Source organism: Sciurus carolinensis, chromosome 10, assembly GCF_902686445.1.
Source record: "Sciurus carolinensis chromosome 10, mSciCar1.2, whole genome shotgun sequence".
In the NCBI taxonomy this organism is placed as follows: Eukaryota; Metazoa; Chordata; class Mammalia; order Rodentia; family Sciuridae; genus Sciurus; species Sciurus carolinensis.
The window spans coordinates 83,529,936-83,552,557 of NC_062222.1; the positions used below are offsets into that span (position 1 = coordinate 83,529,936).

General features: G+C 37.1%; 1 protein-coding gene across 4 annotated transcripts in view; it reads right to left on the reverse strand.

Annotated features, from left to right (window-relative positions):
* Slc4a4 (solute carrier family 4 member 4) overlaps window positions 1-22,622 on the reverse strand; it is a 424,936-nt gene that overhangs the window by 75,548 nt on the left and 326,766 nt on the right. For all 4 annotated transcript variants that reach the window (XM_047565890.1, XM_047565891.1, XM_047565889.1 and 1 more), the window contains 3 exons: window positions 21,575-21,749; window positions 9,067-9,200; window positions 3,332-3,603 (listed from right to left, as the gene is read on the reverse strand). In XM_047565890.1, coding sequence (XP_047421846.1) covers window positions 3,332-3,603; window positions 9,067-9,200; window positions 21,575-21,749 — 581 coding nt within the window. The remainder of the gene's footprint in view (window positions 1-3,331; window positions 3,604-9,066; window positions 9,201-21,574; window positions 21,750-22,622) is intronic.

Here is a 22,622-nt window from a genome sequence, read left to right on the forward strand (position 1 = left end):
TCCCATTTCCAAAGAAAGGGGGATTTTAGCAAAAAAAAAATGCATCTACCCACGAATATCAACTTTACTAGTCAACTGTCCTTCTTAGAGCTTCAGAAAACTTAGGTATATGATTTGGGTTACCAAGCAATAATTGAGACTAAAGGGAAGGCGAAAAGGTGTGAAGAAAAGGAAAGCCCAGAAATGATGAGGTTTTCTAGAAGAGTGAGAACAAGAAAGACCAGAAGAGGAAAGATGACATGCCTTCAAAGCGGGCATGAAGACAGTTTTTTTAGTGATTAGTGACCCCTATTTGCATTTCTTTAAAATCATGTCTGAGTTTGCAGGATCACTACATCTGTGCATTGCTGGTTCATTGTTACACCCTGTCCCAGTGCTGAAAAACAAGTCATCCGCCAGCTTAAATATTATTGACTCATTGATCTAATGCTTTTACTGAGAGTGCATGTTGTGATGAAAGGACAGTCTTTTGTTGTTTTTAGAATACTTCCTCGAGCTATACGAGCAACTGTATTCTCTCACTGGCATTTTTCAGTTTGCTGTCGAGAAGTTCTAAATATATGACAGATCTACACAGCTTGCTACCCAAACTATTAAGGTGATGGAGGAGTATGATATTGTCTAACAGTGTTGAGGTTATGAAGGAAATACACAATCATTAGTCTTATAGTGGTTTTGTAAAACATGAGATTGTTATAAAACTATCAGTATCTGTTTGCCTTTTTCCAAACTACAGTTTCCACCTCCATAGATTAAAAAAAAAAAAAAAAATCCCTCCTATTCATATACATTTGTGAGTGTCACTCATCAAGACCACACCAGAAATAAGTGGTGCAGCCAACCATCTGGTTGCAGAATGGGCCAACTGCCCAACAATGTAGGATTAAAAAGGAAAATCACGAGGACAGGTTTGTCATTCACACCTAAATACTAACCCTAAATTTTAATGAATAATAACAGCAATAATAATGCAACTAACATTTAATCACTTGTTAATATTATTAAATGTCCTAACCACTTTAACTATATTCTCTTCTCCTCTTTTTTTATCTCTGAAATAATTCTATAACATTTAATCACTTGTTACATATTATAAAATATCCTCACCACTTTAACTATATCATCTTCCCCTCTTTTTTTATGTCTGAAACAATTCTATAAGGTACATACTACTGTTAACCCCATTTTACAGATGAGGGAGGTGAGGTTAAACTACCTTGGAAAAAGGAACTTGCCCAATGACACGCATTTGGCACTAGCCAACCTGGGACTTACAATAAGATTTTCTGACTTCAAAGCACTGCTATGCTGTTTACTGGTACCACCTAGAGAGAGCAGAAATTGTCAGAGTCCTTCTGAGATGACTCCTTAGTTATTTAGGACTGCGGTTTTACACAACCTGGGGAAAACAGGTCAAAGGAAAAACTATTACTTTTGAAGCCTGCCCCTTGCATATGTAAAACAGTTCAGCTCTCAGAATCACTGTTTCAAACACACAAAGATCCTTCCTGAAAGGGAAATTACAGGAAAAACTTTGTTGTGTTTTTTTAGAAATTGAACACACTCTGAAATGTCTTCCTTGGTTTTGTATTATCTTCTTTGCCAGCATTCAATTGAAACAAGTTTCCATTACCCTAAAGTAGGTATGGGGCTGACATTAGCACATCTTTTGTGTGTGACAAGTGTACTGACAAAGCCCTTTGTGCACCTCAAACCACAGAACAGCTGAGTGGTAGTTCTTTCTTTAGGAAATTTTGGTGGATGATTACTTGGACCTGCCTAACAAGTTATATATTTTTAATAAGTAAATATATGCATGTGCATAAATAGAAATAAATATTTGAAAAGGAAAGTTCAAAATCCCACAATTAAATATGCCTGTGAATCCAGTATTTTTGAATGGGGCCTCCCTGAGAATCCATGCTGAGTGCCTACAGAGGGTTTTACCCCACTTTTCCTCTGGAAGAGCTCTACATGGTTGTTTCCTTGGGGAGCATATTCAATTGGTTTCTGACAATATATGCCATTTACATCCCATACTACATGCCTATACAGTTCTAAGCACTTTTTAAATTATGAAATATTTCAGATCAGGATACATTTTAGGACTACTAATCTGACACAACCTCCCACAAGCTATAGCATCTTGTTTATCTTTTACATTCAAAAGCATTTTGTATGTGATCCATAACATAACTATGTTTGTTTTACCATAAATATGAAAAGGTTTTCCCTCAGAATCTATAATTCAAAGTGGATATTACATGAATTTGCTCCACATTTATGTCCCAGATTTATACCACCCCCAGAATAAAGTGGGACTTCTGGAGACATGGGGCCTTACTCAAAAAGTGCGGATTGTATATCAATTTTTATTTTAAGAGACATCAACCTATAGCCAAATGTATAACTTGGAGTCACTAGTACAACTGTCGTCTGATACAAATATTCACTCCTTATTCTATCAGAGCAAATCTAAAAAAACCTTTTTTGAAGTGAATCTTTTTTTCAAAAGCCTTGTATGAAATAAATCATTGATGAATAATTTCAAGAAAAAAATTCAAAGACAGAGTTGAACACTATTTTTGTGGAAAAATTCTGATACTGACTTAGGTTTGGCAAGAAAGATGCTAAAATGTTGAGATGTATAGAATCACATTCCTCATTCAGAAGTTACTTTTACATCTTTCATGACTCTAGAATATAAATCAACTCCTAGAACATAACATGTACTCTTTTTTTTTATTTTTGTTTCTTCTTTTCCTTTTCTTTCTAGTTTACATTGACTACTAGAGATGAACTGTAAGTTTCCACTTTTATCATTAAGTGACTCAAATGTGAATTTCTTTCCTAACTTCATGTTTCAAATTATATAAGGTTAACTAGCATCTTCTTTGATTCTTCTATAAGTTTTATGATCTATTTAAAGTTTACTTAAAGGAAGAGATCTCATAGCAATCTGTAAAATATGGGCCAGAAGTTTAAAAAATTGGGTCTTTTTATCTATTAACATGTATACCTGGGTCTCCTCAGTTACCACTTAAAGCTAAGAATAATGTGCAAATTAATTTCTGCAAACACTGCAGTTTGAGTTAATTTCAAAGTATTTTGAACCAGTTATGTTCACATTCCAGAGCTCCTCTTCTCACTTACTGACCAAATCACATGATAAAGACAAATCAGACTTCAAACTCAGTAGGATCATTACTCCTAGGAAATAAAATAAGACCCTTTCCTCAGGATCATGAAACCATATCAAAAATCTGTAAGCCCAGAGCTTACACTTTCCACCAAACACGGCAGACACAGGCACTGAGCAAGAGGTCCTCACCTGGGTCAGGTGGCACACAGGCACAGGAAAAGTGAGTATTGTAGCCCACTTTGAAGTCGGAGTTGATGGGGTAGTAATCTGCTAGCTTGATCATCTTCTTGAAAGCATCATAGATAAAGATGAAGCTAATTAGAGAGGAGAAGCCCTCCTCTGTGAAACGAGTAAAATACTGAACCAAGAAGCTGGCATCGGTGGCTACCAAAATGAGACACAGGAAGGCTGACCACAGGCCAATCCAAAGGCGAAACTCCAAATAGTCAAAATTATGGTCCCTGCAAAGAAGGATGAAAGGCATTTAGACTCCTTCCCAATGAAACACACAAAATACAGAACTATAAATGCCCACTGAATGACTGCTAAAAGTACAAACTCACTTTTAACCACTAGATACAAAGCTTGATTTTATCCAGAAAGATTTAAGTTTAAGGGTTTGGTTTAGTGATATTATTACGCAACCATAAATAATTCAGAAAGTTTGAGAAAAGCACATGGAAAATACTCATAACTGTATATGAATAACTCCCTAATTTTCTCATTCAAAAATATGGTCCCTCCATTGGTGGAGCTCACATAGCAAACAACCTGAAAGCACAGCATTGAAAGCTGGTGTATATTTGATAAATATGAGTTTTACTGGCTAATAAACACATTCTGGGTCCCCAAGTCACTCAGAGAGACAAACTGATAAAAATAATTACCTTATAAAATATTAAGTGATAGTGTCTTGAAAAAAGGAGTAAATAATTCTGACAAGGGGATGAGTGAAGTTGTGGGGTGGGAGTAGGGGGAAAGGTGTCCAAGAATAAGTAGGAACTTTCCAAACTAACTAGGAAGAGTCAGACCAGGAAGAGAAAAGAATATTAAAAACGGATGTGGCACAAAGTGGCATAATGCTCACTGTGGACAGGGTGCCACCAACAAGAAGGGACAAGAACAGAAACGTGGGCGGCTGTCAGATCAAGAAAGGCTTCTTGTCAGACACCACCTCTCCTCACACGGCTGCCCACAGATCTCATATCCTTTGTTGAAGTTGGGTACAAATCATCTTCTGACCACTTTTTTTCTGTCAGTGCTTATCCCATAGCAGACTCAGAATAGGTGACCTCTATCTAATGAGGCTACTCTCTTTCGATGTCCTTCCCTTTTCTTACAAGTGAATTAGCTCAGAACTTAAAACCAGGAAAAGTTGGGTCAAGTGTTGACATATTATGATTTCATGCTGATTCCCTAAAAATTATGTGAAGAGCACCTTACACTAATGTTTAACTCATAATTTATCTGTGATATAAAAGTAACACTTCTTGCCTAGGAACCAAGGACTGTGCGTGCTTGAAGCTCTTTAGCCCTCCTTTTAGACCACAGGTTTCTGACAATTGCTAGCAATGTATTTTAGCACTTTCCCAAAGCATGTCTGCTTTCTCTACCACTGACCCAGTTTGGGCTACCAGTGAGTCTTTACCTGTAAGAGCCTCTGAACTGATATCTATGCCTGCCCTACTCAAAGTCATTTTCCACACCACAGCCAAAATGGACTCTTACAATGCAAATCAAATACTTCAGCTTAAGATCGTTTGATGGTTTCCCACTGCTCTCAGAATAAAATTCAAGTTCTCTATCTAATGCAGTGCCTGGCACATATTAAGTACCCAATAAAGACAAGCTAGATGAATGAATGCAAGCCTATAGCTTAAAACTTGACTGACACAGTGACCGACATTTGCCTGTGAACTTTTGAACTAGGAGATGACTGATCCTGTGCTAGTTGAACATTATCAAACACTAGAATTAACAGTTCCTTAGATACTATGATGGTTCATTTTGTGTCAACCTAACCAGGCTACAGGGTGCCTATATATTTGGTCAAACATATTGAGTGTATATATGAGGGTATTTTTAGAGAAATCAACATTTAAATTGATGGGCTTTGAGTAAAGCACATGGTGCTCCATCATATGTGTGGGCCTCACCCAATCAGCTCAAGACTTAATAGAACAAAAAGACTGGCCTCCCTAGAGGCATGAGAGATTTCTCCAGTAGGCTGTCTTTGAACTTCATTTGCAACATTGGCTTTTCCTGGTTCCACAGCAGATTCAAACAGAAACACTTCAGACTCAAACAGAAACACTAATTCTCCTGGGTTTCCAGTCTGCCAGCCTGGCCTGAAGATTTTGGACTTGCCAGCCTATAAAATCATGTGAGCCAATATCTTTCCTGATATGCATCTTACTGGTTCTGCTTCTCTGGAGAACCCTTACTAACACAGACACCAATATGTCAACATGCCTCATTTTAAAGATGAAGGTATCAAAGTCACTGGAAGCTAAGTCATTCACCCAATGTCAAAGGGAAGAAACACCACAGATCTCTTTCTTTCACCTCCCTATTAGGACACAGGAAAAAGGCGACCATCCACAAGTCAAGTTAGTCCTCCCCAGAACCCACACCCTGCCAAAACTTTGATCTTTGACTTTCTAGTCTTCAGAACTGTGAGAAGTAAACTGGTATTGCTTAAGTCAAAAAATAAAAAGTACACAATGGTTTCCCTATATGACTTATACTTAGTTCAAGAGAGGGTCAGTATCAACATTATCTTCCTTTGTTTCCCTCTGCTCATGGAATTGCACAAATTAGAATACATTGCCAAAGCAGGAGGATACTGATGATGAGATAGAAAGTTATCTGCTATAGATTTTCTGCAACTTTCTTAAGACAGTTTTCTCATTCCCTTCCAGTTCCCTTTATGGCTATCACCCTACTGTCTAATCCTATGCATGTCTTTGTGAGATAAGTATACTATAGAACAAGTTGAGTTGTAGGAATCTGAGATAATTTACATTATCATCCAGTGAGCTGTGAAGAAACACTGTTCTAGGACTTCTGAGCCAACAGACATTTTCCTTAAAAGTTTAAAACAATGGCCTTGCCTCCCTACCAAGATGAAAGTTAGAGCAATCCTGATTTATGTAAAAATGCTAGTAGGGTCAGGCACAGGGGCACATGCCTATACTCCAAGCAACTCAAGAGGCTGAGGCAAAAGGATCACAAATTTGAGGTCAGCCTGGGTAACTGGAATATAGCTCAGTGGTAAAGCATCTCTGGGATCAATCCCCAATACCACAAAGAAAAAAGAAAGCTACTGGTTATTATAGATTTGATGTTTACAGGTACAGGTAAGAGACAAATTTATTAACTAGCTAATGGCTAGGAACACCCTAAGTTTGGGTACAAAGGGAAATGCACAGATAAACTTCAATCTTAGAACCCAAACAATATACTCAAGTTGCTCTAAAAGCTGTACACACTCCCAGAGTAGTTCAATGAGAACAATCCAAATAAAATCATTAAGACCAATGGCACTTCATCAGAAAGTCATGTGCTTAGAGCAGCAAGAAGAGACATAAGAGATGAGAAACTTTTAAACAAGTTGGTGATCTGTAATGACTACACTGAACCTATAAAACAAGAGTTTACCTGTATCTCCAAAAATGGTAAAATATGTTGGAGAAAATCTGGGCAAGATGAAACAAAAAGGACCTCTCAGATCCTTTAGGGTGAATTCCCCAGAGGGGGATGCAACACAGAGCACTTCCCAGACTAACTAGGAACAAAAAAGCCTCTTTCCATGGGTCAGCTAATGAGCTTAGGAATGGATGAAACACATTTTGGGAAATAGCAATTTACTAAATACTTTTTATCTAGACAAAATATTAGCACTGCTGCTATAACACAAGCAAATGAATACATTCACAGCACATGAATGAAATGTTTGCTGCACATTTCTCAATGACGGATTTAAAGCACGGTTTCTCAAATGTTTCTCATTGCTTTACAACTGTTTTCAAATAAATTACTTGGAACTATGCAACAGTACCAATTATGATGAAACAGAAGGGAAAGTGAGAAAGGAACTTGCTTAGTGAAAGGAAACCATCTCTATCCTACAATTATCTAAAGCAAACCAGGATGCAAACATTTTTCTGTAGATTAAGGCTCTGATCACATTTCATCCAATAAATCTTTCTGCAGAGGTTGTGCATGTTTGTTCCTGTTTATAGTACATGCTTGTTTAATCTTTCCACAAAGACTTTCTTGTTTCACAAAATGTTTTCTTAAACATATAAAAACTGTTTGACTCTTTCTATAAACTGACATGAATAACATTCTTTCCAATGTTCTTCTCAGAATTACTATGGAGATCTGTAGTAACGTCCTACAGAAAATACACAAAATTCAAAATTTAGGACTTTAAATTCTCAGAAGATTCTTCCTAATGTTCTCAATCTAGTTTTCAGAAAATTTGGTTTTAAATCCTCATTCTCTCCTTGATCTTGTAGTCATTTGTTATGACACACACAGTTTTAAAGGCTACATTTGAGTCCTTAAGTCCATGAAGTACTATTTAGATAGTAATTTTTCTTTAATTAAAGTCCTAAAAAATGTACAATACAGAATATGGAAACTCTAACAAGGAGTGCTAGCAAGCCACATGATATTCTGCAATCTAAGCATTGAGATCTGCCAGGAAATATGTTCACTCCAGAGGTATCAAGTACACTAGAAAGAGACCGGAATATCCCATTTTATTTTGAATCTGTGTGTGTGCTAACATGGCCACTTGTATAATTCAGTTAACTCAATGCTCCCCTTCCTAGAATGAGAATTTTCTAAGAGAAAATACTGATATTATTGACGTGCACATTAGAGGTGTCTAGTGATTCCTTAAGAAGCATGGGCTAGAGTCAGAAAGGGGAAAGTCAAAATCCCAGCCCTTCCACGCACTGGTGATTTGGGAATTTACTTACTTGCTCTGTGCCTGCTTTCTCATCCATAAACAGGGTGCAGTCCCTATCTTACAGGATTGCTACAAGTATTAAATGAGTTTGTACATGTAAAGTGCTTATGAGAATACTTAGTATGTCATCGCCTCAAATGTCTGTTATTATTTCAGCTGAGTCTTGAAAGCTGTCTTCGATGAAGAACACTGGAATTGGGGTTAGGAGCTGTGACCAGGTAAAGAGCATCCACTCTCTCTCATTCATGAACCATGTGACCTTGAACAAGTCATTTTATTTCTTTAGTGAAACAGGATCATAACAGAAAATGGCAATTTCAAATGGGATTCTAAGGAAAACTGAACAAAAGTGCTATTTGCAGAGGTGTAAAACACAGAGACATTTGACAGAGAGACTAGCAATAGCAGGAAGTCATGACTAATTCCAGACTTGAAAAGAACCAGGAAGAAATGGAGTCAACAGAGTCTGGTAAGGGCTAAAGGCAGGCCAGAAGGTTCACCTGACACAGGCTAAAGTCTTAGGGGATAAGCCACTACCAGATCACTGTGCTAAAGCAGAAGTGAGGAGAGGCAGACACATTGGGACCTCTCTTCCTGTCCTGCTGATGCTCCCCATTAGCCAAACCCAGCAAGAAGACAGAGGGCAAATGAACCTGGGGTCTAGTCCTTAGGTGAGGGCCCCTAAAGTGCAAAGCAGGACAGTAAGGGAAGAGAATGATGGGGAAACGGGAAGGCAGAAAACATATAAGACTGAGTTGAATCAAATGCAAAATAAGTGCTGAGCTATGTACTTTTAAGGACCCTTCTAGCTCTGAACCTTATCATTCCAATATTCTGGTTGATTCTTGGATCTACCTAACTGCTATTCTGTGCTTTATCTGGACTATGAATGTTCAACGATCAAGCCATTCTAATTTGTAATTGGGTGTGTATATATACATACTTGCTGAAATTAAATAGAAGCCTCTCAAAAACTAAGACGGGTCCCGTGCTGCTTAAAATAGTGAGTGGTTGACCCGCAAAGAGACAAAAGACAGCTCCAGAGACAGCAGTGCCCAGGAAACTCTCCAGTACACCCTGAAAGAAAGAAAATACAGGTGTCAAATGAAACACATCTATTTTTCTTCCATTTGTGATGTCAGCGAGAAAACGAAACTACATGAATATGTTGTCATGAGGTCCCTACCAAACAGACCAAGAATGAAGAATAAAGACTTACTGATATAAATACTGCTACCATTTATTTCATCTCATACACAATTAGTCATTCTTCCCTAGTCCAAGGGTTGGATTGCTCCAAAGAACTATAAAGTCTGTAATGACTGGTATATAGAACATAAAAGGTAGATCCCAGCCTCACTATAAAAAGCTGAATTGATGGCTCTGTCGATAAAATAACATTCTGAAATCCCACCACATGGGTAGAAATCACTTGGTACTTCTTTAAGTGTTTTAGCCTGATTTCACCTTGCACAGAGTAGGCACTTTAAAGCAGCTGTATTTTATGCACAAGCTGTATTTTTTCCTTCAGAAAAGCTTTTGAATGAAGTGGGAGCAAGGGGATTTTTTTTAAAAAGTGATTTACACCCCATCATACAATTTCTAAGACACCAATTTCAAAAAATATTCTCATTGTATATTTACTGTCCTATCTAAAGTTAATTGAATTAACTTTATCTGTTAAGGAAACAAATGTGCAGGAACATGAATAGCTAAATTTGTATGGACATATCTATGGAAAACAATTCACAATTTTCCTTTAGCATAAGAAGAACAAAGAAACACGTCATCAAGTACCAGAGACTTATAAAATGGCCCTAATTTTCTTAGTCATGTCACTCAGGACCAATGCTTTCAATGATAAACTGACTTGTTTATTTTTCATTGTTCAAACATCAGTTAGAATAGCACATGTGTATTTGTAGGAAAGGTCTATCTGTAGACTTACAATAATATTTTACCAAGGCACAGTATTTAAATGTAAAAAGATGACAGGGAACATTCATTCACACAAAAAGTAAATCTGAACACTAAAATTTATAAAACAAAACATTTTTCAAAATGAACAAAGTTATGCAGCTTTAAAAGGTACAATATAGTTAATAGTAGATTAATTTACACAGTGGAGAAAAATTATGTGGTATCTGTGACTGTGTGTATGAAAACAAAATATTATAGGAATAGGTCCCTCTTCAATTCAACAATAAATTACCTGCTCTCAGAGGTTAATTTATGTTACACAAACATGCCTCTTAATCTAAACTACCCCCAGACTGGAGCAAAGTAGATTTCCAGAGAATGTGAATGACCCTCATTCATTTTCTGGGTCCCCAACACCCTAGTTAGCCTATCCTGCTATCAGTTCCACCAGGCCATCTCTTTCCACTGTTCCCGAAGTTCTCCAGAAACTTTTCATTCACTTATCATCTTTAGAGAAACTATAATACACAGGAAATGATTATGAAGAAATTGAGTTTTGAAGATCAATTTACAGAACTTAAGCACACTAAGTTCCATCTCCATTTAAAAGTCACCCTAGGAGACCTTCTCTGTAGTAATTACTCAAAATATTTTTATACCACTTCAGAGCCAGCAACTTTCTCCCTGGAGTGATATTAGCAGTAGCAAACCCTCCTCTTTTAAACTTAGAGTTTGATTCAGAAATCAAATGACAATATATTAGAACAGCACTAGAGTTAGCACTAGATAACCAACCAGAGTTGGGGTGGGAGTGAGTAAAAGAGTCAGTAAGACTGACTTCTCATATGGCAAGTAACACCACTCTGAAATAGTCTAGACATCCCTTGTTCATGGGAAAGTCTAGGTTTGAAGTCTGGCAGGAGAGTCTTATTAGGGACCCCACTGACATGGATGGGAGTTCCACAGCATGACTGAAGGGTATCATCTCAGTATTTACATACAGTCCAGTTCGCTGTTCCTCACAGGAACAAAATTAGAATATCAAGCAACACTAACAGAACAAAAATGCCTTGCAAATACCATTTGTCTTGATTTCTCCAATGTTTAAATAATGAGATTCAGGAGGGTTAAATGATACGAGCATGTAATGTGGCACAAGAACTCTTTGGCATACATACCTGCCCAACCAACTTAATCCCTGGCAAGGATTAAAGGTGTGCTAGACTATAATTTTCTTAGACATACAGTTTTTCACCTCCTGAGCAGATGGTGGGCTTTTCATGTCTTTCTTCCTTCCTTCCTTTCTTTCTTTATGCAACTTACATGAAAATTTTAGGACTTGAATGTTCCATGGGGAGGACAAGCCACATTCTAGACACATGTGACAGGCAAAGAAACAACTCATCATTCTTTATCAGGCACAAAGGAATGCCTATTTCTCATAATTATCGCAGAATTAAAACATGGCTTAGGCTGTATGTAAGAGAAAAAAAGAGAGAGAATGTGTACGAGATTTAGGATTCTCCACTTGGCAGAGCTATTAATCTCTGCAACAGCAGGAAGAGAATCTTCTGGTGTCTTCCATCAGGCTATCCACCACCTGCCACGTGCTCTGCAGGCTCTCAGCAAATGCTAAAGGAACCAGAGAAGACAAGCCCAAATGGATACCCTAGGTCCACTTGTCAAAGGTCAATGGCCGTCGTTGCTCGTTCAGCAAAGATAGCAACCAATTTCTTCCAGAATATGGCCTTGATTTATGGAAGCCATGTTACTATTCAAAGGCAGATTATTTTTATTTCAGTACTTGATCCTTTGGTGAGCACTACAGTTTCCATTCTGTGGCTCACAATTTTGAAACAGACAGGTGATTTATTATACACATTGCACTGGAAACTTGCTTAAACTTCTCAGGGCTTCCAGCATTTCTGAGAAAAGAACTATTTTCACCACATCTTGACATGTTCCTCTTCACAATATAGAAATTTTTAAAATATCTCATGTGATGAAAAATTATATCTAGAGTTTAAAACAGCTTATAAGGTGAACTATCAGAAACCTCTTTTCTGATTTATTATATTCAATATTCACAAATATAAAAAGGAAAACACTGTATGGATGTGTGTTTTTTAATAGCCATGAAGTCACAGACACTTCTATACCTGATTTCTCTGAGGAGCAAACTCCCTAGCCTTTCAGGACAGGGCAGCCAGCTGAGCTTTGAGGTGTGGGAGAATTAGGAGCCACAAAGAGCTCCAGGACACCCTGCTTGGGCTTTCATTTTATTTCACTTCTGATGAGGCCCGCTGTGGAACAGGGGGAAGAGCAAACAACTGACAGGCAGGAAACCTGAAGTCTAGACTCTTTTGCTCTTGGAAAACTTAGGACTCTCAATTCACTTCTATCAATTTTAGTTTCTCCATGTAAGACAAAAAAAGATGATAGAGTAGACCAATGGACTCTGGAAGCAGACAATCCCAAATTGACATCCAAACTGTATCATTTCCTTTATCAATGGCTTTAAGCAAGTTTCTTAATCTCCCTGATAATGTTAGTGTGCACACTTGATCAGACAATGCGTATAAAATGCTAAGCATAGTCTCTGATGAATGAAACCTTTGGGGACAATAATAATCACATACATAATGTACTTATTTAGATATAAGAAGAAGAAGTTGGACTAGATGATCTCCAAGATCTCTCCCAGGCTGTTTAGCACATACAGCATGTCTCAAGAGTCACAGACATCTGAGTTTAAATCTTACACCAGTTACCTCTCTAAATTCAAATTCTCTCTTCTGTAAAATTGATGGCTCCCTCATAGGATAATTTCTTGGATTAAATGAAACAATGAAGTATAAAGCACTCAGAATAAAACCTAGCACAAAGCAGAGACACAATATAATGCTGGTTTCCTCTCCTTTGTTGCTTCTTATACTCTTTTCCCCCAGTCAATCTCTAGTATTTTTCTTCACAAGAGAAAGAAGATGGAGAGAAAGTCAAAAGGGGTGGCATGAACAGCAAAGATGAAAATAAGTCCTCAGAGAGAAGTGGGGGATGGCTTATAGATCTGCAAGATTTTCCAGAGCAATTTCCAAATCAATAGAAGCTTTGGAGAGCAGGGGCAACTCCAAAGCCATTGCCAGATGCTTCTTTCATTAAAATTGATGGTAATAAACAAAACAGTTTATTTTAGAGTACATCCGAACCAATTTGTGAAAATACTTGTCTGCTTCCATGAGGGTAGGAAATTAAAGCAAAGATAGCCCCTGTTTTTCAAAACAGCCCCCCAAACTAGGAAATATCCCCAAATAGTAAAATAAAGTATAAAAGAAAATCAGACCCTACAAGCAAGATTCTAAAAACATTGAAATCCAACCATAATTTGTAATTCACATCTTTGAGCTACTTATGATGATGGTTACAAGGGACACCATTTCCTACCATGGCTGATGAAAAACAAGCACATTCAAGAGAACAAAACATTAAAATTTAACAGTGTATCTGTCAACATCAACTTCACTACAATTTAGTATCTTTATATAACACTGAAGAATGACTTGTTTGATGTCCCTTTTTATTAAGGCCCTTATTATTTGGGTTAATAGTTGCAATCTTTAGGGAGGCTGAGTAGTAATAACAGAAGGCAGGGGAGGGAGTAAAACTTAAGACTTAAGAAGAAAAGTGGCAAAGTTGCCCAAGAAAACAAAAGATTTAAAAATTTTTGTAACAATTTGCAATGCAGTAAAGTTTGAAAAATAAAATATTTCAATAGCATTCAATGATAAAGCATTCACCAACATTAATGTAATAGTTTAGACTTTAGGAAAAAAAATTGTCAGTTTTTTCACCACTGTGACCAAAAAGACCTGCCAAGAAAAATTTTAGAGGAGGAAAAGTTTATTTTAGGGCTCATGGTTTCAGAGGTCTCAGTCTATAGACAACTGACTCCCGAGGTGAGGCAGAATATCATGATGGAAGGGTGAGGCAGAAAGAAGCAGTTGGGGACAGGATACCAGGAAGTCGAAACAGGGAGCAGGAAGTTGAAACAGGGAGCTCCATTTGCCAGGCACAAAATATATGCCCCAAAGGCATGTCCCAAATGATCCATCTCTTCCAGCCACACCTACGTGCCACCCAGTTAATCCCTATCAGGGATTAATACACTGATTAGGTTAGGGCTCTTGCAACCCAATCATTTCACCTCTAACCTTCCTTGCATTGCCTCATACATAAGCTCTTGGGGGACACCTCATATTCAAACTATAACAGAAATGTTTTTTGTTTATATGTTATTAGTTATGAAAGGAGAAATTTTAGCTTATGTTTGTGGTGATTTATATCATAACTGTGCAGGATGTTGAATAATAAAATTTAACTTCTCTAGATGAGTCATTGAACCTGAAGTTTAGCCATGAATAAATAATAAATAAATAAATAAAGCAGCCTAATGCCATTGGAAGCAGGCAGTCAAATCTTAATCACCTGCATGGGTTCTGACGCCAGGTTCCTAGCATAAACCCCTGTGGTCAGAAGTAAGTAGAGAAATGATACAAGTATATAAATCCAATTTAATCATCTGGGAAGCCTTGTCTGTTTACTTGTCAGTTTGATTTTTAATACTGATTCTTTTATCTCCACATTGAACAATTAAGTCAGGGTCTCTGAAGATGAGGCCTGGATACTCAGATTTTTTTCAGTTCCTCAGGTGTCCTGTGGATTCAAACAACCTCCCCTCCACCCCCAGAACAGCATCAACAACCAGTTACACAGACTGTTCACCCACACTGGGAGAGAGGATTGAATGCACAGCCCTCATCTTTAATTTACTTATGTAGTTACAACCTATAAATCCGTGATTTCTGTCCTGACAGATCAAGCCGCCAAGCCAGACAGAGACATCTACTCTAACTTGTTTTGTCGTCATAAGCAGGAATTCTGTTTACACTGCCAGCAGGAATTGAAGAAAAGGGAAGACTTGAAAGACAAATATCTCTCTGCTTGAAGAAAAGCATGAGCCAAAAACTTTACCAAAGCTTCAACTCCTAGTCAAATAGAATGGATGGGAAAGACACAGAGGCTTTATAATTTTTGTTTGAAGAGATGTGAACATGTATCTGAAACATCAAATGCCAGTATAACATTACACAAAAATCAATTCCAGATGGATAAAAAATTTAAATGAAAACATAAAAGAACTAAAATATGTGGGTAAATATTTTTCTAATCTTGGGATAGGAAAAGCCTCTTTAATATATCATGAAGAAACAAAAAATGAAGATTTGACTACACAAAAATTAAAATCTGTTCATCCAAAGAAATCATAAATAAGGTTAAAATACATATGGTAGGGGTTGGGGTTGTGCCTTAGTGGTAGAGCACTTGCCTAGCATGTGTGAGGCACTGGGTTCGATTCTCAGCACCACATATAAATAAATGAATAAAATAAAGGTCCATCAACATCTAAAAAAATTTGTTATAGACATATGGAAAAAAAAAGACATATGGAAACTCTAGGAAAAATATATTTTGTAATACTTCCAACAAACAAAAGGAAAATATCAGAGTTCTCACAAGTCAACAAGAAAAAACTAAATGACCCAAAAGGAAAATATACCAAGGACATGGTATAAAGAAATGTAATCAATAAAACTGTGGGAAGATATTTTAGTCACCTTCACTAAAAACTGAATAAGAATGAGCCACCTTTTTCAATCCAGAATGGCAAAATGAAAATATAGGACAAAATTCTGTTTATGCAAGGATATGGGCCTATGAGTACTCTTGTCCATTACTGAAAGAAGTATAATCGTCATAGAGTATAATTTGAAAGAGTAGCAAAAAATAAAACAAGCATATTTTGCTATGAATTTACCCAAAGGAGGTAATTATAGAGAGCAAAAATATAATCACCATAGTATTGCTTATAAAAGAGAAAACTGGAAAAAACTGAAACCACTAATAGATTTATTAAATAAATTAAAGCATGTGTATCATGTACATAAATAGTCATTAAAAATCACATTGAAGACCCTGTTAAAGTGGAAGATATCCATGAAATACTAGTGTTATGAAACAACATGTATATGATCTCTTTTATATAAAATTCTATATATTGATCTATCTGTGTACACATATATTAAAACATGTATGAACATTGTCATGAAAATGTTAATGACTATTTCTGGGTGATGTGTTTAGGGACAAAATTATCTTCTATGTAATTTTTCGGTACTGTTTGAATTTTCTACAATGTATAATTACATCCTATTTTAAAATAAAGCCATTTTCAAAATAACTGCAAGCTAAACAAAATAATTTTCAAATTTAGCATCATTTGGGACTCCCTATACCACCCAAATCACTATCATTTTCTGATCATCAAGAAAATAGATTTGACAGAGGTCTTTCAAATGAAGTAAACAACCAAATACAAATTACTTTAATCAAGCTAGTTAAATTCAGAACTTGACATGCAAAAGCACATTATTTCAAGTTCCTCCCTGGTAGAAGCAATAGCCAATAAACCTTAGCAGTAACTAAACAATATAGATTCCTTTCTCCATCACCAAATAGGCTTATTTATTTTTGCTTATGGAAATAACCAAATTGTATCATTCCAACAGACTGCCCTGACTTAACTTTTGGAAAGTAGAGTAGGTTGCTGTACAGATTTATGTATGGAGAAGGAAATACATTCTAGGTGCCAAAGTGCAATACTCAGGTAAATGGAAATTATTGTGATTCTTGATATAGTAAAGCAATTACCAATTGCTTTTATCTTACTCTTATAAATTGCATGTGATAGGCTTCGTAAAGAAGTGTCTATCTGCTCGAGGAATATGTGCACAGAAAATGATACATTTCCAACTTCAGCAGATTGATTAAAAATTCTCAGCACAGCAGTATGTTAAAATAAAGCTTCAAATTTGGAGATGCCAGCTATAAATGTTCCTTATTATGAGACAAGTTCCCTTAAAATGTGCTCTGTTAGGCTCCATAAATATCACAAAATTCACAGAATTCTAAAAATCTTACTGAATTCTTTGGCTAAAAGGTTTGTGAAAATAGGATTATATTTACTCCCGGAAAAAAATTAAAATTACATTCTTCAGTCAGTCTTCACTCTAGACTATGCTTAGTCATTCACAATCAAATGTAGATTTAAATTAAAATACTTGCCTTTATTCCATAAAGCTTAAAGAATAATTTTTAAATAACACAAGTCTTGTCACAAAATATCAAAAAGTATTCTTTGTGCTAGTATGTTACCCATAAACCAAACAATCCATAAATATGTGTTGATTTGATAGCAAGGATTCATGCAGATAGTACTTTGAATGAAAAATCTAACAAATTCTGGTGGAACCTATTTATACATTGACATTTAACAATTTAATCCAAAGTACCTAAATGAATAGAGCGGTATGCTTGTCTGGCAACCAAGACTACGAATACAATGTAAAGAGCTGGAATGCAGGTTACAGAGTGTTCAGTTGTGGAAGGAACATGACTTTAGAACAGTGAGGTTCAGAAGTTTGGGTTTACTTAACAATATGGCAAGAAGAGCAGAGCATTATTTTTGGTAAGATTGAATGAAAAGGGTAATAAGAGTTTTGCACTGTTCTTGGACTTCAGAAAGCTTACATTCTAGTTCTTTGTTGCTAAGCTCAAAGAACAGGAAACAGTCACAAGCCCAGGTTGGATCCTAGATGAGTGTAAGGTCTACTCTTGGCAAAGTGGTTCACTCGCTCCCAGAAGCCCAAGCTAAGCTATAATTGCCCACACTTAACAAGAAATCTGTGAATAACCACTCTGTAAGCCCCAGAGTCTTATCATAGCTGCCTGATGGGCAAAATATATATGCCAAAGTTGGGGAATTCATGCAGTCGTTTATGTTGGCAATATAATTTAATTATACTTGGAGCCATGGTAGCCTCAACTGTTCTTATTTTGAACACAGTTCCATGGGAAATGGTCTACATAGCTTTTAAGATCATCTGCTTCCAATGATATATTATATACACACACACATACACATATACATATATATAATCTAATTTTGTGTATGTGTGTGCATCATTAGCTCTGAAATAAAGGCTTAGATGTAAATTCCTGTCTTCAAGCAGGCAAGACCTCCTGAACAGAAGCTGGCAGAAGAGTTTGCTTAGACAACAGTCGTGCAGTGACTCATCTGTGTTTTCACAACATGCTTCCACCCAGCACCCATGTCTATTTGTAGCCTGACAATAAGGGCCCTATGTGAACCATCTCAAAGCTGTCTGCATTAAAGGCAAGGACACTGTTCTCAGTTGACTCACTGGAACTGCCTGTGCTTTTGAGAATAACCCACTGCCACATTTATGAATGCATTTGATATAACTGCAGATTATCTCAGGCTTTGCCAATGCTTTTCTGCTTAGTCTTGGTCTATGGTCTCATGAATCCAGGGGACTTCATCCCCTAAATAAACCCACTACTGGACCCTGAAAAAGATTGCTTTCATCAACACCCTAGACTGCAAATACCACCAGCATGGAATTCTTATCTATTTTGCTCACCTATCTGAATCTCAGCACTTAAAATAGTCTCTGACCCATAGTAGACACTCCATAAATATTTGCAAAGGAACGAACCAACCTCTGCGATAGACCTGTTAAATGACCTGGATCTTTGCACTAAAGCCATAAAATATTCTCTTGTTTTTCTTGCCCAGTCAGGCAGGTTTCTATTTCGAGGGTCTCAAAATTTGTGTGTGTTAAAGTACATACCCTTTCAGTATATGAGATACTCTTCAACATATTAAACCACCTTACTCCCTAGTCTTTAAAACAAATGAAACTATTTGTTGAATTTCAATTCAATAAATATATACTAACAATCATTCTTTTTCTACCCTTTTCAGTGTTTCTGTCTCCCACTGTGACTCCTCAGAAGTACCAAGCTGTAGTCTGAGAAGAGGACTTGGCCAATACAGTCCTTAAAGGAATAAGACTTCAGACTTGACAGAAAAGAAGAAAGACTGTTACTTCAGTATTTTCCTTCATAGAAGGCTTTAAAACAATGTGTTTACAGTTTCAACAAAATTATACATGGGGGTTACAGAAACTATTCATAAAATAATCAAATTATATCTGGAAAATAACCTCATGGGTTTGCATTACTTTGAATTGTCAATTCCCAAGAATAATAATATCCATCAAAGGGCTATTCTGGTATATTACTTAACATCATGATGCACTAAACCATCTGTTTCCCCTGAAATCTTCATTGTTTTGAAAATAGATAATTTCACCAGTAAGGCCTTCCCCAGGTAATATATCATGGTAGGTGAGGGTGGTCATCCTATGTCACCTACATACGCCACACAACAGAGTCCTCTACTTTCTCAAGGACTCACTTGGATAGAAATTGATTAATATAGGTGGGTTAGAAACAGATTTCAATATATTCCACTCCTAGTCTCAGATGCTGCATTCTAAAGTTAAGTCTTAGGAGGTTGCAAAGATTGTGATTCATTTCAAAAAGGTAATATGGGCACACATGGGAAGTGCCACAAAGTGCCCCACCTCAATGGGAAAAATGTCCATGAAAACAAAATGTTTAAAAATTAACTGCACAAGGTCTCTCTGTACATTCTGATGGGCAAAAAACAGTTTTGTTCTCACCACCCTAAAAACTACAGATCCTTTAACTCTCTTAATGTGTGGCTGTCTCTATTATCTTCATGCTGGCCTCGGTATGCTTACCCAGTGCTTTCTTCTACACTTGTTTTCTTGAATGATCTATTTAATGAACACTATGCTATCATGTAAATGAAGAATCACTGCCTAGCTTTGATACAGATCAAAGTTTAGAAAAACTCTATTACTGACATCACTGTTATAATTTAGTTTATAACTTCTATCCTATAAATGAGCAAATGGGTGGCAGGAGAAGATGGGGAAGACTCTTCAAGTACTTCATCTCTATGCTCCACAAGTTTAGTCTCTAAAACCTGTGCTGAAGTCTCTCATGGGTAACATAGTGATAGAAGTTCTTTGGCCAGCACAGTTATTTTTTAAATGTTAATCACCTGCCAATATTTAAGTGTCATGAAATTTCACTAAGATTTTTAATTTTTCAGATCCTCTGAAAATTCAGAAAATAATATGGGTACACATTTACAAGGAAACAAGCAAAGATGAGCAGCAAGTGCCCCTTTCCAGTGGAGCATGAATTCTTAGGAGTCATCACAGTCCCAAGCTAGTCATGTAGAAAAGTCATGTGAAAAGTCCCCAGACTCCAGCTGTTCCAGACATCCCAAGTCAGGCACCAGAATGTAAGCAAAATGTCATTAGGTAACTTCAGCCTCTGATGCCATGGAACTGCAAAGTATAGAGGACCACTCAGCTAAGCACAAACTGCGCATCCATGAGAGGGAGTTTAAAATGGTTGTTTCAAGTCTCCATGTTTTGAGGCAATATGCTATGCAGACAGATAAGGGCTAAAAGATAAGGGCACTTAAACTAAAATAATGTTTAAAGTCCTTTCTCCCTTTTTACTTGGGACAACATAACATCTTCGAGTCCTTGTATTCAGGAAGAAATCTAGAATATGAATGTGCCCAGGCAAGAAAACTGAAGTGGGACAAAAGTAATTTTTGAAATTAGTTGCATTAAAAAAAAAATAAGCTGACTGGCAGCACTTACAAAGGTCACATTGGTTAAACACTAGTAAGTAAGGACAGAGTGTAGAAAGGGCTTGAACTGGATTATTTTCGTAGGAATATCAGACTCTTTCACTCCTCTGTATTCAACCTAACATAATGCCTATTTTTATTAATGACTGGATCAAATAAAAGTAGTTTTGTACTTATTGTTCTGATTAGAGGAATCAAAAACATCTTCTCTTTCTGTAGCTATTATTGATGCAAAAAGAAGGCAAACACCCCCTTGAAAGTAATCATCAAATTGTGGTTACAATTAATGACACAAAACAAGCCACGCCAGAATCATTACAGCTTAATGAGAGACAGGTCCAGGTATGGAAGACACAACTGTCAACTTGCATCCATTAAAGGTGAATTCTACTGCTTGCAAATCCAACTTTGAGCAAATCACTCAATTGTCTGATTACTATTTGCTCATGTAAGAGCAAAGGTTAAACAGTAAGGTAATCATGCATTCCCAAAGAGAGTGATGATCAAGTTTAACAGAAAATGGTCCACACGGTCAATGGAGTAGATCTAAACCTTGTGCACGGCACAAATGTAAAGCAGCTGATATGCATTTGCCCAAATAGAATTGTAGATCCTCATTTCCTCTCCTTCTTTCCCCACTTGTGACTCAAGCCAGATTTCATCGAGCTATTTTTGTAATTACTAACATGCTGGAAATACAGCAGCAAGCCAGAAGCAAACTAAAATGCAGCATCCAGCAAAAGAAAGAAAATCACGCTGAGTAACTGAAAGGCCATCTGCTTCTAACTGAGCTGTAGGGGTGAGGAAGACAATCTGGTTGTACTATTTGTGTCCTCCCCAAAACCATACCCACCTGCATGTTGTCAGTGGCATCCCCAAGCAGTCCTCCAAAAGTGATAGCATTAGTTACAGTCGCCAGATAGATGAAGAGAATTGCTGAAAGAGCCTGAATATTTAAAGCATCATAAAAATCACTGGCAAAAAATGGTGCTTTCCTCTTTATGTCCTTAATTAGTCCACCACAGAACCTGGGGAGGGAGAAAGCAAACATGTGACCAAGTAAGAAACAAATAAAAGACCACCAAATTCATCAAGAGACAATATACAGAACCATGAAGAACTGGTTATTAAAACACTTGAATCAATCACATGATACTATTTAACCACTTAGGATGAGACCAGGAAACTATGTACCTCTCTTTTTCAGTTTCTAAATTAAGTGTCACATTTCCTAAATACCAGCCAGTGGTACTATAGGTGAGAATGAACTGTGTACATAAAATTTTTTGTTGCCCAAAGGAAAACATCCAAATATGTGAGATCACATAAGGCCCTTGACAGTCTTGCTATAGCATCCTGTCCACATTCATTCATTTGTTGTTTCATCCCACAAACATTAATGGAGCACCCGTGATATGCCATACTATGTCACTATTCTGAGTGCTGGGGATACAACTGTGAACAACATGGGCTCAAAAGTCCTGCCCTCGTGGGGTTTACCTTGGGGAGACAGAGAGCAGCTAATAAACATGACAAATAAGTAAAATGCTTAGTACTAAAAATCAAGGAAAAACATTAAACGGGGAAGAGGGTTATCTGTTACTGGAAAAAAAGGTATTTGAAACTTTAGAAAGGGTGGCCAGAAGAGGCCTCTGAGAAGGTGGCTATGGGGTAAAGACCTGAAAAGGCTAAGGGAGGAAGGCCAGCAGGTGTGTGATGGGAGAAGGTACAAGGTGAGCCCTGACACAATGATGGATCAGTCCACTTCCCTCCAGCCAGACCTCGATCCTCCACCTTAAACATGCATGCCATGGCTTTTGCCTAGAACTCTCCCCTTTCGAGGTTCCACAGCACTCTGACTTCAGCACCCAGATTTCCACTCTCAGCTATCACACTTTATC